Raw genomic sequence first — 18866 nt, forward strand, 5'->3', positions numbered from 1 at the left:
TTCAGTTATTTAAGTAAATGACTTTGTTTTACAGTTGCTAAGCACCTGCATCTGTGTTTAAATATGCAGAAAAATAGCACGTGTCTGGGAAGAAAAGGCTGTTTATAATGTACGTTCTCATGGTGAAAGAGTTAGGGGTATGTGAACAATCTTATTTTTGTCATGTCTTAATTTTTTTAGTGCTGCCTTATTATTTTAATATAACTGTTTTAATGGTCTTTTCTGCATTTAAATTGAAAGTAAGGGACTATTTTGTATTTTAGTTGTTTTAGATAGCTGTGGAATGCTCTATATTACCTAATCTTGGGCAGTTTGTGTGGCTGGCTTCCTCAGTTCATTCTCTGAGATAGTTAGAAACGTGGCTGAAAACTTCTGAGTACCTTTACGAATGGGAAGCAGATATACTGGAAAAATGTTTAAATAGATGAGCTCTCCGCTTTTGTGCGATTTAGGTTTCATGTAGAAAACCTTGCAAGGAAACTATTACCCAGCAGAAGATGACACCACAAATATTTCACCCAGATGGGTTTGGTGAGAAGTAGGAGCCCTGCAGCTCACCTTCAGGACAAGTTGTCCAGTGTAGCTGGGTGTTTGGAGAGAGGATGATTGCATCAGCCTTCTGGCATTTTCTCTGCATGTTTTTCATCGCAGTCACTTCTTTTTCAGCCACCTCCTTTAGGGTTGCTTTTCTTCCTTTTGTGAACACCTTCAGGTGAGCACAGTTGGAGTTGTTTTTTGAAGTCCTTCGCAGGATGAAAGAGACCGGTGATCTCCAGGAGGATCCCTGGAGAGCAGGCTGGGCTGCTGGAGGACCGGGAGGTGTAAAGCTGCATTTAAGTTATGAGACTCACAAAATTATCTCCCGGTCTTTCACAGCTTGGGCTATTTCTTGCTTGGGCTATTTCTTCCGCTACTGCGCAGCACCGCGGTTGCACATCTCACACCTGTGAGATGCCAGGACTGATCAGCTGTGCCTTGAGCAGGGGAGAGGACACTGTGCTGTAGCAAGGGGCGAGAGTATTTGTATCGGGGCCCAGCACTCAGAGGGATCCTGTTATGTTGCTGCCTCTCTGGTTTTGGGCTAGCATGTTGTCTGAACAATTTGGCACCTTCCCTGTTATATGATGCAGCACTGTGATCCATTGGGTACTGCAAAATACAGTGTCTGAGGGGCCTCGTAATAAGCTCATTTTCCTTAGGTGCGATGCATTGCTCTTAACTTGGCAAAAGCAAGTGTTAAAAATTATCGTAGGGAAGAATCTCACACCGGCAAGCAAATAAACTATATAGCCTAGGAGGTGTTTCTGTGATTGTAATATTCCTTAGAGGACAGAGAGCAAGGACTAAAATAGACTATTCACTGCCTTTTGCTCTGATGATGGTTATTTCAGCTCCCACTCTGGTCATTCACTGATTGTGCTGGTTTTGGCTGGGATAGAGTTAATTTTCTCCATAGTAGCTAGTATGGGGCTATGTTTTGGATTTGTGCTGAAACAGTGTTGATAACGCAGGGATGTTTTTGTTACTGCTGAGCAGTGCTTACACAGAGTCAAGGCCTTTTCTGCTTCTCACCCCACCCCACCAGCGAGTAGGCTGGGGGTGCACAAGAAGTTGGGAGGGGACAAAGCTGGGACAGCTGACCCCAACTGGCCAAAGGGCTATTCCATACCATATGACATCATGCTCAGCATATAAAGCTGGGGGAAGAAGAAGGAAGGGGGGACGTTTGGAGTGATGGCGTTTGTCTTCCCAAGTCACCGTTACGTGTGATGGAGCCCTGCTTTCCTGGAGATGGCTGAACACCTGCCTGCCCATGGGAAGGAGTGAATGAATTCCTTGGTTTGCTTTGCTTGCGTGCGCGGCTTTTGCTTTACCTATGAAACTGTCTTTATCTCAGGCCACGAGTTTTCTCACTTTTACCCTTCCGATTCTCTCCCCCTTCCCACTGGGGGGGATTGAGTGAGCGAGTGGCTGTGTGGGGCTTAGTTGCTGGCTGGGGCTAAACCACGACACTGATATAGCCGTAGAGTTTGCCAATGGAAATTAGTGCTCTTATCTCACCAGTGAACTTAATGAATGTGAGAGGGGGGAGTTGAAAATTCGTGGATGTAGTTTTATACTGTAATGTTGCGGGCATGTTTGAGTTTTATGTATAAGCATTTTGGGCTAGCTTTAGGCCTGGTAGCTGAGCTTAGCGGAGCTATCCTTCTAGTCTCATTATGCCTTTAGGTGTATTATAGGACAAATAGATGTATTATTGACAAGTACTGTCCAATAAAGAACTTTTCTTGCCATAATGCATATGGAAATCTTTCATTTTTTGCCATTACTTCTTGATTTTTTTCTTTTTATATAGTTTTGTGTAAGTGATGATAATTCACCTGTTTATCACAGAATCACAGGATAGTTGAGGTTGGCAGGGACCTCTGGAGGTCATCTGGTCCAACCCCCCTGCTTAAGCAGGGCCACCTAGAGCTAGTTGCGTAGGACAGTGTCCAGATGGCTTTTGAATATCTCCAAGGAGGGGAACTCCACAACCTCTCTGGACAACCTGTTTCTGTGTTTGACCACCCTCAAAGTAAAAAGCCTTTTCCTTATCTGTTTCAGTGTGTGCCCGTTGCCTCTGGTCCTGACACCGGGCACCACTGAGAAGAGCCTGGCTCTGTCCTCTTTGCACCCTCCCTTCAGGTATTTGCATACATTGATGAGGTCTCCCCTGAGCCTTCTCTTCTCCTGGGTAAACAGTCCCAGCTCTCTCAGCCTTTCCTCATAGGAGGGATGTTCCAGATCCTTAATTTTAACTCCTCTTGATCTAATTCTTCATGATCTAATTTAATTCAGATACTTATTAGAAATTATACAGGAAGAATTTCAATTTTTTCTTAAAATCCGTCCATCAAATAAGCCCTAGATTTGGCAGCTTAGGTACTTTTGCAAGGGTGCTTTAGTGTGAGGCTGTTCAGTAGAAGACCTCCCAGAATACAGAACACAGTCATGCTCCAGGACTGTGTAGCTTATGGGAGGGTCATTCTTTTTTGTAGGAGAAGAGAGACAGAAGGCTCATTTGTTTTGGGGATGGACGTTTGATCCATCCATCCTTTCCTAGATAGGTTATATCTAGAAACAGTGGGCAAAGGGAGGCTGCATGGGGACTGTCTTTAAAAAAATTAATTTATCAAACCCGTTTAAAGTTCTAAATCCATGCTTGGGGTGATTGCTGTCCTTCCTTTCCAGGTGTTCGGTATCTATGGATTCTTGCAAATATTATGATGGATGCTGGCTGAACAGCTATCTCTTGCTGACTAATGGTGCAGCTTTATTTTTTAGCTCACGATTTAATGTTTTATAGCCTCACTGAATAGAAGGTAACCAGATTGAAACGTTTTTAATACCTTTTTTTTTTTTTTGGTGGAAAATGGCAGTCTTCAAGGAACAACATGTCACAAAGTCACGTCAACTTCAACACAATTTTCAGTTAGATGTTTAGTGGAGTAATTTGAAATAAAAGCAGATTTTTAATTTCATTTTGTTCCAAGCTTTCTGTTTTGTTCTGAGTTTCCATACGGCACACCACATGTTTGCCCTGTGCCACGGTTCCAGTTCATGTTGATCACTTCAGTTCAGCCGTTTGCCTTTTTCTCTCTTCCCTGAGCTCAGGTTCGCTCGTGTCTTGTTTGCTGCTATGCTGTTAGTGGTTGCTGTTTGCTTCAGTAGCATTTTCAGAGGATTCCTCCGGCATAGAGATTGATATTTCTCTTCTCTGTCAGCTGGCTTTCAGCCATCTCTCCTGCCACCAGCCAAAACTTGTCTGTAGTGCCTCTCGTTCAGCAAGTGCTCTGGTATCCGACAGCGGCACTGCTTTTTCGCCAGGGAGCAGAGGCAGCCATTTAGTTATCAGACCAAACTGGCACTGGCTTCGTGAAGACTGTCCCCACGTGGGACAGGGAACAACAGCAGCAGCCTTTTCAAACTGGCTTAGACTGTGCCTGGAGGAAGGGAGGACGGCACTGAGGGAATGTCTCTGCGTTCAGTTCCCTGTGAGCAGCCGAGGCTCTGGAGGAGGCATGAGGGAAAGTAATTTTAACGCCCTTTTTTCAGCTCTCTCTCACATACCCAAACATATACCTGTAGTGCAGCAGCAAACTGGGCAGCTCTTCTGCGTAGCGTTTCTTTCTCGCTGCTGCTGTTTGTGCTGCTGTGCTTAATTTGCTGGGATCAGAGGAAAGGTGTGAGGCAGTATGCATCTTTCTGCATTTATGCAGCTTTGCTCCACAAATGCTGTGAAAATAGCAACAGGTTTCGCACCATATTTGCTTTGTTTACTGTTATGTGTGCTTTAAGTTCCCAGAACAATTCCACATGTATATTTTCCATCCTTCTTCATCTGGTGTGTCGCTTTCTCGGCATGGAAGCCGCAGGATTTGTGGGTAGTGTTCATGACTCGTGTGATTGCGGGATCCTAAGCAGGCATACTGAGAGGATTATAGCATAACTAAAACCTGGTCTACAAATCAGGAATAGACATACTTTTGGCTCCCATTACTATTGTGTTGCTGTAGCATAATTTTTCATGAGGAGAGGTTGTTTGCCAATCATTCAACGTGCAATTTGTAGACTCAAAGGTCTGCTTATTGTCTGCTCTGTATCTTCTGACTTGCCAGCTTGATCCTTTAGGGGCTGGAGCTTATATAGGCATAGCCCAGGGGATCTTTGGAGTAAACAAAGCTCCTGACATCCCCCGGGAAGGAGTAAAAGTTATGAATGAAAATAAATTCTCTTTTTATTTTGGAAAGCAAAAGGTGCTAGGCTGAGCATGATGGCTTGGTGGTGGAGGTGGTGCTTGTTGGCATAGCACACGCAGAGTGATGGGGCAGCGAAGGGGACTGGGTGGGAGTCCTGAGACCATGGCTGTAGCAGCACAGGAGGGAAGAGAGAACTGGCCACCTGAACTAACAGATAAAACTCTGTGGGTAAAGTTGCCCCTGTTTTTAAAACTCCTCAGTGTCAGGAACTGGTGACTTGTCCAGAAGAAAGGCACCTCATCCTAGTGCCAAGGGTTACGGTCCCACTGTGACCCCAGTGAGATGGAGAAGAGCTTGTCTCTCAGCATGAGCATGGTGGGCAGAGCTGGGCTCTGTTGCCTCCCAGCCTCCTGCACAGAGTAGCTCAGCTGTCAGCTGCGTGATTGCGAAGGAAAGCAGTCCCAGTCTCCTAAACCAGGAGTCCTTTGTGGTAATACAGTTGCACTAACAATATGAAGGAATAGACCTTGGCGAGATGGGTGGATGGATGGATGGGGACTAGCGGCAGCAAGAATGTCTCTGGGGTTCCCACCTCCAGCTACCAGCTCAGTCATGAGCATGGACCTGTTCCCTCCCTGTCTCCAGAGGGAAAGCCGTTCTTGTGGCAGATGGGCGTCTCCACTTGCCCTACTGCTAAAAGAAGTGTCTCTACTCTCTATCACCTCACCTTTTTCTCTGTTTTCTGTTATTGTTCACCTTCTCTATTTTTTTACAGAGTTAATGACCCTCTGCCTTCCTTATTCTGAGTAGTGCCTTACATACTCAAATCAAACTGGCCACTAACAGTCTTCCTTTTCAGCTCAAAAAAGGGAAAAGTGTTACATTTTGATACTTTCTTCTGAAATATATTACGTACTTTGAAGTGAAATTGTGGTTGTTTTGTTTTGGATCAGGAAATGTTTGTTATCAGCATCAAAATTTTAGATTTCATTTCTGAAACAGCAGCAACAGCAAAAAATGTTTGGACTGAATTTGTGCTGAAAATTTCAAAATCTCACCATTTGTCAGTAAACAGGAATTCCTGTATCTTTTGTCTGTTAAGAAAAGACACAGGACCAGAAGGCAGCATTTTCATTATCGAGATTGCTCTCTACTGTCACAAGCAAAGATGTAGCAGGACTGATGTCAATGGAATGAAAACTCTCCAACCTATTTTTTTAATTAGTCGTCTTTTTTTTCTCTGTATTTGATGTCAGTCACGTATTTATTGGGGGGAAGGTAGGGACAGGAAAAGTACAGAAACAAATACTTTCTATTCTGAGTTGAGACAAAGAAGGAAGAGACCTCTCCTACTATTTATTTAGGGTGTAAAAACAACCCAAGAAATAGGCAGTTCCAGTGCACGGCGTGCCCTTTTTTTTGCATATGGAATGTTACATTTACTCTCTTGAATTTTTCTAATAAAAATGTACTATTAAGCACATAATAAAGAGAAGCAGGAAAAAAACCCCTCCTTTTGCTATTATGTGTGACTGTTGGCAAGTTTTGGAATCTTTTCCTATGCTGAGTTTTGTACTTCACAGTGATATGCCATGGATACCACGTGTAGTCCCTTTTCTTTTGTTTGGGAGGAAGTTTTATGAAGAATGAATTTCTTTGTCACAAAAATTGAACTAGATCTTTTGGTCAGTGGTTGCTGTTTTGATTTCAGTTTTGTGCCAGTGGCATCACTTCTTGGAAACTAAAGCAGGAGCAGCTGAGGAAAACACTGCTGTGAAGTGAAGCCTAGTCTGGCTGTACTAATTTAATCCACATTTTGTGACGATTGGGATGTTTTTAAATATGTTCTGTGAAGGCTGGTGATGGATTTTAAGCACATACAGTATGTGATCACTTATTTTTTAAAGTCCAAAGCAGTAAAGCTATATTTTATTGCCTTGGCTTAGGGCATAAAAGGTGATGGTAGATCTGGATATGTACTTGTGTTTGTGTGGATATTATTTAGTTTTCATTTGCTGAGCAGGGGCAGACGCAGCCCCAGCCTGAGCAGGGACGGGAGGGGCGGCTGCAGAGCCAGGGCACTGTGGGAGCGTGTACAGACACTGTGCGGAGATGCTAAGGAAGAAGGTGGTGTATCTAACCCTTGGCTCCCATCCCCTCTCCGCAGCAAAAGCCTAGAGTTTCTTTGAACTTGTTTGATTATACTACTTTCACTATACGTTTATACTGCACTTGTTTAGTACTTTTATACAGATGGAGGCTCATAGTCTGCTCTTATTTTAATCTCATCAACAATATCACCATTTCACTCGGTGGAGTCACTACGAATTTTTTTATAGGTGTAAATGAGAATGAAATTTGACATGCTGTTTCCAGTTGCTGAATTGCATTTCAGCATGGTGTTATTTCAAGCACTTGCAACTCCTGTAAGGTATCTGGTGTCTACAGGGCTCTAGCAATGATACATATTTGTGCTTGTACTCACTCTCAGCTTCTGATCCATTGTTGAATGGATACATTCCTGCAGTCAAAAAAATAAACCTAAAACAACTTCTTTGCGTCCTTTCCAAAATACATAAAAATTTCACGATAGATACAAAAGCATGTATATATTACATTCAGAGGCAGAGCAGTTTAACATTTTTAGAAATTCTTTCACCAGGCTTTGAAAATCTTAGCTTGTATGTGTGAAGGGTGGACTTCAAAGTACTCATATCTCAATGTGAATCTGTAAATCTAACTTTAGACACCCGTTTCTAAAAAATCTTAGACATAATTTTTCTATGTATACAGTGTTCATATATATGCATTCTCTGCATGTGGTGCATGTTCTCACATATTTGTAGGTAATATTATGTCAATATACGTGCAAGGAGAGTTGGGCAGTGAACTACAAATCTGTTTTCCTCTTATTTCATCATAAGGCAGCAGTGCAGAAGGCATAGGAATGAAATACCCAGTGCACATGTATCTATCAAGATGTTCTTGATAGATGTTTAAGGTGGACATAATGCATAGTTGTAACTGCATTTCTTCAGTTACAATGCTATGAGATGTAGCACTATCTTTTTTTGCACAGTTAAGTTTTGTCCAGCCATTGTCCCACAATGGAGGGTGGCAGTCTTAAACCTCCGCTGCTCCTTCACTGCCTGGACTAGCAGAAATGAAGGCAGCAAGGAGTCTGGCGAGCACTGCAGGGGGCACTGGTCTAAGAAGAAAGACATAGAGTCCCCTTGGCTCAATTCAAGAGGTTTAACTGAAGGGACTTTTGTATTTCATGCTTCAGGACATGACCATGTGCATTATGTAGTTCAGCAGGTATTGCACCTATTTATGGCCTTAAAAAAAATGTGTTAGATGTCTGCGTTCAGGGTAAACATGACCATAGAACAGTCATCTGGCTTTTGTAATGAATTTGTTCACATTGCTGATTGGTATCATGCGGTCCATTAATTGCACGTTGTCAGGGATTTCTGTAACTGGTTAGTATTAAAAATATTTTTTCAGTGGAAGCTTTTGCATCTATTATGCCTTATTTTGGAAGAAAGTTAGGAACTGCCTACATTGTGGTTTTCAAGGTCTTGAACTATTTATGGGATTGTCTGGTAGGCCCTACATATTACTTGCAGGCTTTAAGTGCTGGATGGGAAATGAAGTAACAGGGCAGTGGGAGAATGATCTTAGTAAACTCAAACTGCTAGAATGAAAATATAAAAAGGCAGTTGCTTAATTTGAATTACAGTTACAGAAATCGCAAACATCACGCGACTGTCTTTTGCTTTTGCTCGATGGTAAAGCCTGATTAAAAATAAGCACTATTGAAAGTATTCACACATTCAGAGTTATTTTGAGATATTTCGTTTGTGTAGCAGTTGGATCAGTACAGCAAAGCACCATGAAGTGAACAAAGAGCTCTACAATAAGAAGTGGAACGTGGAAAATCAAATACTTTGCCCTGATTGAGTGCTCTGGTTGCAGTTAATAAATTTACAGATAATGTAAGGCAAGTCACTAATCTGTTGTTTAATCTCTGAAATACTTTACTTGAAATCTGGTCCTTGTCATCATCCCAGCTACATAGACACTCTATTTACCATGGGACCAACTGAGTGAGTTTTGCTTTGCTAAGCTATTGGTACTGTTCTAAAATAACTCATATATTAAATAATTATATTTTCAAGAGTTTTGACTGCCCGTTAAATAGGAAAGGTGGAAAAAGCCTGCCTTTTTCTTAGTTTATTTTCTGTGAATATCTTATAATTATCACCATACCTGCATTGTTGCTATAAGATTTGTAGCAATACTGATATCCTTGATTGTGATATTTGATTTTTCATTAACAAAGTAACTGTAATTTTAGAATGCATGGGGTTTTTTGTTAGAATTAATTTTCCTATGGTATTTTAACTGAATACCTGTGGGCTTTCTTGTTCATAAGAATTGGGGTTTGGGTGATCTAGGGTGTGTGAGGTGAGAGGATTTGTCACAGCTCGTCACTAAATCACTTGCTCAGGTTCAGCCTAGGTGATAGTCATGGGAAGATGGTAACTGCCTGGCAGATGTTGGGTGGCATTTATGATGCGATGTTTGTGCATTCAGTTCCTAGTGGAGAAGTGTTGAAAAACATCATTATTCGTTGGCAGTCAAAACAGAGAGGAGCTGGATAATGAACTAGCATATGGAGTGAAACAGTATCTCAGCATTAGACATGGTCCCTTCAGCTCAAGGTTACGGCATAGTGATGAGAGCATGGCCCAGATTCACTGAAGCTGCTGTGGGTAAGTCTGAACTCAGCAGGTGCGTTAAATCCCTCAGCTTTGGACCTCTTGAGCATAGTGTTTGTGTTGACCTGCCTCTTAGTAGCGCTAATTAACTTGGCCACAATGCTGTGTATTATGGCAGTACATCTCCTGGTTTGAAGTTAGCTTGCACGTAACCAGTTCACGTCACAGGCAGAATGAGTGTGCAACTGTCTCTAAAGATGTGGTCCAAAAGTCACTGTCACTGAAGAGCTGGAAGAAGTTTTAAATTAAAGTAGAATGCAGGTGGGACCTCCTAGGAGTTTTGCAGGCATTGAGTAGGGATGTGTAAGAATCACCTCTGTAGACTTCTATTCTAAGGGGTGAAAAGTCTGAGTTTGGGCTGGTGATTCATGTCTGCACTTGTAGGTTAAGCAAGCCTGGTACTACTTTCTGGCACAGAGGCCAACTGTCATCGAATGACCCTGACCATACTGTTAAACTCTTTTATCCCTAAAACAGAGTGGCTGCTTGCAAACTGCTTACTGAAAATTGCTCCAGGCCCATGTTAACTCGAGCTACGTGTAGGAATTGCTTGGGAGAGGGCTACTCTGGGCACAAACTGTGCCGGGGGCTGTTGTAACAATTGGAGAGTGCAGACCATTGAATTCTAGTTCCTATTGGCATTGTATAATATATTAGTACACCTGCAACCAGATAGCCAGAGAGTACAGTTTGACATTACTAAGTGACCTTTAGCAACACCTACCTCTCTCTGCTTGTTCCTGTCCCCATGTCACAGTGTATACTATACCATCCTCTGGGATGGTATAGCTGTTTGTATGCCATTTTGATCCAGCTTGAAGAAAAAGATGTGCTGGGCAGTTTTTCAGTTGAACCAACTCCCTAATCTGCTTCATCATCTGGCTGCATGCACAAACTTGGCTAATATGCATCGAAGAGCAGGATGGCACACTGCAGGGACTGAAGTGTGCCGCAAAACTCAGGCCAGTAAGTGCCATAAGCCGGTATTGCTGCTGAACATATTGCAAAGCCAAGCCACTCCTCGAGTGAGTCTAGAAAGAGTCTTTATTCTGTATAACATGCAGATTGAACAGATTAGGAAGTGTAAGAAGGATTCACTTCCTGTGTAGGCTTCCCCCAGCTTCTTAGAATCACTTTTGATTTCAGTCCAGTGGCCTCTGTAGGTCAGATCAGTCCTACTGGCTGAATTACTTCATGAATAATAACTACGATAGTTTAAATCCATGTATTTTTAGAGGTATTTTACACTGTCTGCAGTGAACAATGATGTTGTCTTCCATACATGTGGAAGGCCCAACAGAATCTGAATGCAGTTCTTGTTTTGGCACAGTCTTTTCCATAACGTTCAGGTATAGTACAGTGTATTTTGCCTACCAAACATTAGAAAGAAATGGAGTGAAGCGACTAGTGGGATTAGCACGGAAGAAGTACTTTTCCAGAAAAGATAGGCTGTGGTCCGCTGTGTCTTTTCTGGAATAAATGGGAACTGTGCAAACTAGAATGAACTGCACAGGGAGAAACATTCAATAAATTGCAAATCAAATAGAACTGAAGGTACAATCCTTAACATACTTCATAGTGTGAAGTGTCTCAGAAAATCAACCTGTTAAGTACAATACCAGATGGAAACGATTGGTAGAGTTACAAGAAAATCAGACTCATGTCTGTAACACAGGAGGCTCCGTGTATCTTGATAGGCAGCTTGGAAAACCGCAGACCCCATAGCATATATTCCATAGAAGGATTTCTGTCCAAATGGCTTAATGGAAAAAGCAAATATGACCTGTTGTGTTTGTGTAGAGAAAACGATCAAATTCTAATGAGTAATCGTCATGAAAAGGACAAAGAGGGAAGTGCTTTCATGTGTTCTTCAGAGAGGGAGAATAAAATATTTTGGCTGTGGCAAAAGCAGAAAAAATGTAGTCCACAGAGGATTGTCTTCCCCATCTTACTTCTATCACTGATGCTAAAAGAGACATTTAAAAGCATAGTAGTGTTAACTTTTTTGCTTTAACCGGCTACCTTTCAGGTAATTTTTAGTCTGAAGAAAAACACTTCCTACAGTCAAGAGGCCATGAGTAGGAAGGTTGGATTTTATGGTGGTGGAGATTTGGGACAGGTATCACCCTACTGAATTTAGCAAAGTTATTTCAGATGCTCATCATTGTAACTGGGAGCAAAATCCAATCTGGAAGTGTGAGGATAAAATCATAGAATTATAGAATGGTTTGGGTTGGAAGGGACCTTAAAATAATCTAGTTCCAACCCCCCTGCCATGGTCAGGGACATCTTTCACTAGACCAGGTTGCTCAAAGCCCCATCCAACCTGGCCTTGAACACTTCCAGGGATGGGGCATCCACAACTTCTCTGGGCAACCTGTTCCAGTGCCTCATCACCCTCATCTAAATTAATAACATTTAGATACTGGAAAAGCTTGTTATGTTTCTTCACGATTTGTTTGTTGTTGGTTGTCAAAATACTGTCAAAGAACTGTGCATGTTGCTAACTTAGTAATAATTTTGGAAAAGTTTCATGATAAAGGAGGCTAAACACCAGTACAGGTTGCTCATAGAAGCTGTGGCATTTTCATTTCTGGAAATTTTTTGAAACTTGAATTGTATGAAGACCTGAGCCACGTGATCTAACTTCGCAGTTAGCCTGGCCTAGCTTCTCGTTAAAGCAGGTAACCTCCAGAGGTCCCTTCCATCCTGAATTATTCTGACATGCTCTGCCATTATTCTCATTTGTTTCTGAAATGCTGGAAATATTTGCTTAGAGTGGTACTGGCATAGAGTCCTACTACAGAAAAGGTTCTCAGAGCTGCTCAGTACGCTCCTTTGCATGGGCAGATGAAGAAACAGAAAACTAATGATATGGTACTTCTCATACATCACTATGTGGGAATGTCAGGGTGGGTTGCGTCGGCACCTTAAAATGTGGCTTGTATCTTTATTTTGATGACCAGCTAGCTCGATACCAATGCTGGCAATTCATCAGCTGGAAATCTTAGAGGAAAAGTCCTCTTGTTTCTGATGATCACCCAAAGTATGGTCATGAAAAAAAGTGTGTTTTATCCTTTTATGTGTTTAAAGTAGAGATAAGAAGTATTAAAGCCGTTAAATAGGGCACTGCAGGTGGTGTATTTGGAGTACTGCTTTGCTCATCCATGTTTAAGAAAGATGAATCAAAAGTGAAAGAGTTGCTGAAAGAACTACTAGGATGACCAAGAAGAGCCTTGTTTGGCACAGCTGAATACAAACTAAGACAAATACGCTTCCTCTCAGTGAATATTTTGGGAGTAAACACTTAGGAAGGCAACAGTCCATATAGATCCAGTCTGTAACTGTGTATAAATTACCCATAAAGAAACATAGCTGGAAATTAGAAGGCAGTTTCTTGCCAATAGGAGATTAAGCTTCTTGATTGATGTCCTACTTGTAGTGCTAAAGACAAAAAAAACCCCAAAGCTTCCAACCAATCATTTTCTATGATCAGTTTTGAACAAAATTGAATGCTATGGGTGCCTTCACTAACCGAATACTGGATTTCAGTAGTTCACCAAGTCCTTCCTAGTCATATGCTCCATATGGACAAAGTTTCACTGTGAAGTGGAGCAGCTTTCAGAGATATTTATAGCTAGAAAATGCATTTGGAAGGATTACCATAACTTTCTGACTGTAGTTTTACTTGCGGAAAAATTAATACTGAGTATTTTCACCAAAATCAAGATTTCAGGAGAACTGAAAACATAATCTTGAATTTCACAGGCTTTTTCCTTTTTGTTGAAGAGAATTTGAAATTCATGCTGAAAGTCCAGGCTGAAAGGAGAGAGATGAGGGAAAAGGGGCACATTTCGATCATAACATTAACCTTTGTTTTTCACTGTGTGTGCTCTCAACATAATGTGGTGAAACTATCAAAACATTTCTACGGCATCATCTTTTCCTGTTTGGTTTTGGGGTTTTTTAGTAAACTGCTGGGTGTACATTTGGTGTTGCTGCTCTTTTTGTTCTTTATATTGTAGAAGTGCAGTACTTAACAGTCTAGTAGTAAGTATAGTGTGCAATTTCTCTGAGGATCCCCAGTTGTACATCTTTGACAGGACTTTCCTATGTCACCCCTTGGCCCTAGCTGTTGCAGCATGTCCCACTGGTAGTAATAGGGTGTGATTCAGGCATTCTTGTCATCAAAAAATGTCAATGGGAAACTGAAAAATGGTTCATACCAAATACTTCTAGCAATTAGCTCATCTCCAGAGGGACAGAAAAGAGAAACGCATAGTATTTGTAGGTTGTCAAGGAACCTGGGAACATATTTCATTCAGTAAGTAAATAGGAAGAGTTTGGAAACAGTTTACAGCAGGTGACAAAGGTGGTGGAATAAGGGATGGTAATACAGGCTGTCTCCACTGCATACATCACTGACTGAAGTGCTTTCTTTAGGTGGAGTTTTCCTTCTCCACCTATCTATTTATTTATTGAACAGCATATGCAAAATCGGTCATTTCCCAATAATTATTTTAAGCTAGCTTAGCACATTTTGGAAGAAATTCATGTGGGTGTGCAGCACTAAGCATTACTGAAATCTTCGGTATAAAATTGCTCGGATCTTGGAAGTGCACACGAGTATGGGGGACATTGAAAGTGCTTTGTTCCCAGTAAATCTTGGAATAGGTTGATATATTGGCTGCAGTGGGTTATAGTTGGGTCAACACCTGGAGTAGAAAGTGATCAAGGCATATGTATTTATGTGACTATTGGTCACTAACATATCACAGGGACGTATCGACTAAGGCTGCTATTTGATCGTGGCATGGGATGCTGGCCTCAGAGAAGAATGAGGTAAGACTATTGCCATGTTTTACCTCATAAAATCTCTGCACTTTTCCTAACCCAAAAGAAGGGAGACTGTTATCTAGGAGTGCTTGCACATTTGATGAATCAAAACGTGAATGTCTTGTCCAAGGTCATACCCAAAACATGTGGCTGAGAGAGGAAAAGATATTCTGGTCCTCATCTACTACCCTAACCATAATTGCATTTGTCATCTTCCATTGGTCCCTTGCCTCATTTACTGCACTTCATACAACTTGATCAATGAGTCTTATCATCCATATTTACTTAGCTACTGAAAGAGGAAGGGGCTTCTGAGCAGCATACATTATCATGAAGTGATAAAAATTCATAAAATTATGTATTCTGGTATATATGTTAGGAGCAGACAATTTTATATTTATTCCTTGACTTTTCGATGCCTGCCTTTGAACTTGCTAGTATTCGTATCTGTATTAAAAATACAGCTGGGTGCCTAAAGATTTTTCCTGTAATATTTCTGTGGAGAAAAACAATAAAAAAATAAAGCAGTAGAACACCGCGGAGTGAACTGTCAGTGAAACCTTTTGCCACACTCTGTAGCCCTTTTATTATAAGAAAAAAAAATTACTGATTAGGACATCAGCATTAAATTAGCATTGTATTTCTGCCACACCTTTAGATTTTGCACCGAAAGAACTAAGTAGTAACTCAATGTGAATCTTCATTTCATGCATGTTTCACTTAAATGTTAGTTGCAGTAATTTTGTTTTAATAATTTAGTGTCCTCTATTCTGCATATGCAAAATTGCTTTGCTAAGTTCTTAGAACTTGACATAATCAGATCCACTGGCTTTTTCTTGCATCTAGGAAAAGTATGTCTGTCACAAGGACTGCGTTGTTACTGAAAGTGAAGTTGTGTCTCTTCTGAGGAAGTGAACTGTTGAAAAACAGGCCATAGGGAGGGTGTGTGGCTTTGGTTTGTTCTGTGTTTCTATAGCTAGCTATGAAATGAGACATTCAGAAAAACAATACGCCTTGAATGTGAGACAAGGTTGTGAGGAACTGAAAAATGACTCTGAAAAAGAAATGCATTGACTGTTTTTCACTCTGCATGCTATGTATAATAAATGTGTCCTTTCTGGTATGTTTAAAGAACAGAATCAATCAGAGTGAGAAATGTTAATAGAGAACTGTTCAGGTAGTTTACAAGTAACCTCTCTCATCTGTCCTGAGCAATGCCTGTCCTGTCTGTTGGGAGCCCACCACCATGGGAGGTGAGGGACTTTCTCTGCTGATGCTGCACATCCGGACTTTCCCGCCAGAGATACACTTGTACCAGGACCAAGTCACTGGTCACCTAATGGTGCATGGCTGAAGTTCTGTGTCCTGGATCGCGTGCTAGACCACACTAGGTGACTCTACACAGAGGGGCTTCTTCAGCAAGGGAAGACAGAGGTGGGTGGGGGATTGCATAGGACCTTTGTGATCAGAGCAGTGCCCATAGAAACAGTTTGTGAGGAAACAGGCATAGCTAAAAGTTAGTTTTCTGTTTAATTCAGTTTAATTTTGTATGCTTTTAATTCCAAAAACTGAAATTGCTTTGTGCATGGGTTTATAAATATTTAACGTGCATTTTTAATGAATAAGAAATTGACTTTAAGGGTCAGCAGCAGATTTGGTTACTTTTTCAGGTACTTTTTTTCAACTGTTTCTCATTATATTTGTAAATGTAATTTTAAAATCTTTAAAAAGAAATTAATATAGGCCATCAGAGAATCATCTCTAATAGATAACACTCGTGAGTGTTGTTCACTTCTATTACACCATTAGATCACGATCTCTGAGTACCGAAGTCTTGCAAGGAAAAAGAGATTTCCCAAGGTCATGCAGTAATTTTATGGAAGATTCAGGAATAGAAAACAGCTCCATGCTTTATCTGCTCTAATCAAATAGTTTTCCAGGTGGTAGACTATTTTCCTCAGCAGTCTCTCCAGCTTTTGCAGATTTCCTACAAAAGGCAGTGTACTTAAAAGATCATTCTGTGGAATAAAGTTTAGAAAAAAATGATGGTGGGAGCAATCCTTGTTTCTTTGAGTAAGTTGCCCTAATACATGTCTTTAGCTATATAAATTGTTTATAATATAGTCATGTTCAAAGTAAGACTATTACTGAAACAGACTTTATTCATTAAAACATCAACAGAGCACTGATGCTGGTGCAAATGCCAAAATAAAATCAAAAGGTCTCAGACAAACCCATTATCATCACTCTAATGGCAAAGTGATTGGAAAAGTACAGCATTTAAGTTACTTGACAAATTTATATACCTAAAGAGAAGATGTGAAGTAAAGCTTAGCTATTCTTCATTATATATTGAAGATTGCAGTATTTGTGAATGATACCAGACATTCACCTGTAAAGCAGCAAGTCCCGTCCTGAAGTCAGGAGTAAGATGCCATCATTTTACATGTTTTAATACACTGCATACACACGTAGTTCCTTTTCTTTGAGCCTTCAGAAAGGGAAAAGAAAAGGATGGAGTAGTATGTCTGGAAAAATAAAGATAAATTTTAAAGTTAGCCAGGCTCCTCTATCCTATTATCTTAACACAAACACAGATCTCATCCCTCGCTGTAGCACAGTTTGGCTTTTGAAGGTAAAATTGTGTCTCCTAATATGCCTTCAAGACATTATTACACCTTTAGTTCTGAGTTCCATAAACCATTACTCTGGGTGCTCATAAATATGCATTTCCTTTACATTTTTAAGTAAGCTGCTATTGCTGTCATTCACTTTTAGTTAAGACCTGTCAGGTGGTGTTTCTGTTGAAGGAAAGAAGTTTAAATTATGGGTGAACTGAAGATACATAGTTCTTAGGAGTGCTAAAATTATGAGTGAGTTGGAGAGATTATTCCTCACAAGTAATTTTAGGATCCTGAGGGATAATGTTGATGTGTACAAGAGATGTTCCCTTCTCCGCTAATTCCATTAAAAGCCTCTGATTTCTGCATTGCTGGAGTGAGACTCCAAAAACCTGATTTTCCATCTTACATAATCACTTTCACAGTATCCTGTAACATCCACCTCTGCTAAGACTGTCAGTGCATTGACTCCTGGAGTGACAGTGATATATAGGTCTGACAAAGCATCCTTCGCAATATGCTTCATTGAAGTGAGAACTGCAAATGCTGACAGTATTGCTGGAAACCTTTTACTTAGGCAGAACTAATAAATTACAACTTGTATTTTGGGATGGTCTTGTAATATACAGCTGGTCCAGAATGATATGACTTACTAGTCAGGAATTACTGCATCTTGGCAGACAGCATCCAATTTATTTGCAGTTCTGAGAAAAGCATTATCCACTGGATAAGACACTGGATCAGGAGTTAAGGCATTCAGGATCACGGTTGTGCCATTCTTCTGGTGCCTGACCTCATGCAAGTCTCTTCACCCAGATGTCTTTTGTTCCTTCCCGCACTCTCTCCCTTTTTAGACTGTCCTTGGGGTGCAATGTGGCTGTGACTGTTCATAGGGTGTCCCTCTCAGCTCTTGCAGCTTCTCTGCTCCTAGGTGAATGCCATGAATCCCATGCTTGGACTAAATCCGTAAATTTAGTCCGTTACCCACAAGTTCTAGCTCCAGTCCAGACTTCGTTTGGTTCAGACTTGGGAAGCTTTTCTTTAGCAAGTTGTGACCGGTGGCGGTCAGTCATTCTGAACAGTGAGTCAATCTGAAGCAAAGAACATTTTTAATCTTGGCAGCAAGGACACAGGCTAACGCTAAAAGGGATTTCGGCTCAACAAGGCAGGCGTTAGAGGGAAGTGACCCCAGCTTGTCCTGAGCTGCACTGTCTCTGAGGCTCTGTCCCTGGCTCATCATGCAACTTCGTCAATGTTCTTTGTTTGCCACAAGGCTTTTTTTGTTTTTCATAAAATTGGATATATGATTTAATGCTGGGTGACGTACTAATACCATTCGAATACTGCTGTCCTATTGTGTGTGAGAACAGAAAACTGTGAAACTGTTAGAAATGGATACAATGTGGTATCTGCAGTGGAAGTGCTGTACTCTGTTTCATATGGCCTCGTCTGTTCCCCGAGTTGCTCAGGTTTTCTGTGCCACCCCCAAGACCTTGCTGTTCCAGCTAGGGAAAGGAAGCTGTGGATGACAGGTTGTGTCCTTCCCTTCCTGGCCTAGCTGTCCCCATCCCTCCTCTAAGCAAAGTCCCACAGCAGAACAGCTGGTCAGGTTTGGTTGGGGAGGTCTGACATCCTCCAGGGACAGGCCCCGGTCACCTAATAACATTGGATACATCAGGTAGTGTGGGGTTAACTACAGCAGAGGGAGAGAGATCCTCCTCTCCTGAAACACCACTGACACTTTATCCAGAAAGTTTAATATTATTATTACAGTACTCGTTGATGTTGTGGTGCTTATTCAGCAGCCACTGTTGTGAATGACTCAGTGGTGATGTCTGGCGGTAGCATGATATACACCACAGTAATTGGGAGTAAATTTAAAA

General features: G+C 41.2%; 1 protein-coding gene across 15 annotated transcripts in view; it reads left to right on the plus strand.

The window, feature by feature from the left end:
- Positions 1-18866, plus strand: part of TRIQK (triple QxxK/R motif containing) — a 64056-nt gene that overhangs the window by 20037 nt on the left and 25153 nt on the right. Inside the window, exon 1 of one of the 15 annotated variants that reach the window (XM_072852222.1) lies at positions 9402-9520. The exons of the other annotated variants lie outside the window; for them this stretch is intronic. Within the exon in view, the coding sequence (XP_072708323.1) occupies positions 9451-9520 (70 nt within the window). The 5' untranslated portion in view covers positions 9402-9450. Of the gene's footprint in view, positions 1-9401; positions 9521-18866 lie in introns of those variants that run through there. 15 annotated transcript variants of the gene reach the window in all.

Source organism: Ciconia boyciana, chromosome 2, assembly GCF_034638445.1.
Source record: "Ciconia boyciana chromosome 2, ASM3463844v1, whole genome shotgun sequence".
In the NCBI taxonomy this organism is placed as follows: Eukaryota; Metazoa; Chordata; class Aves; order Ciconiiformes; family Ciconiidae; genus Ciconia; species Ciconia boyciana.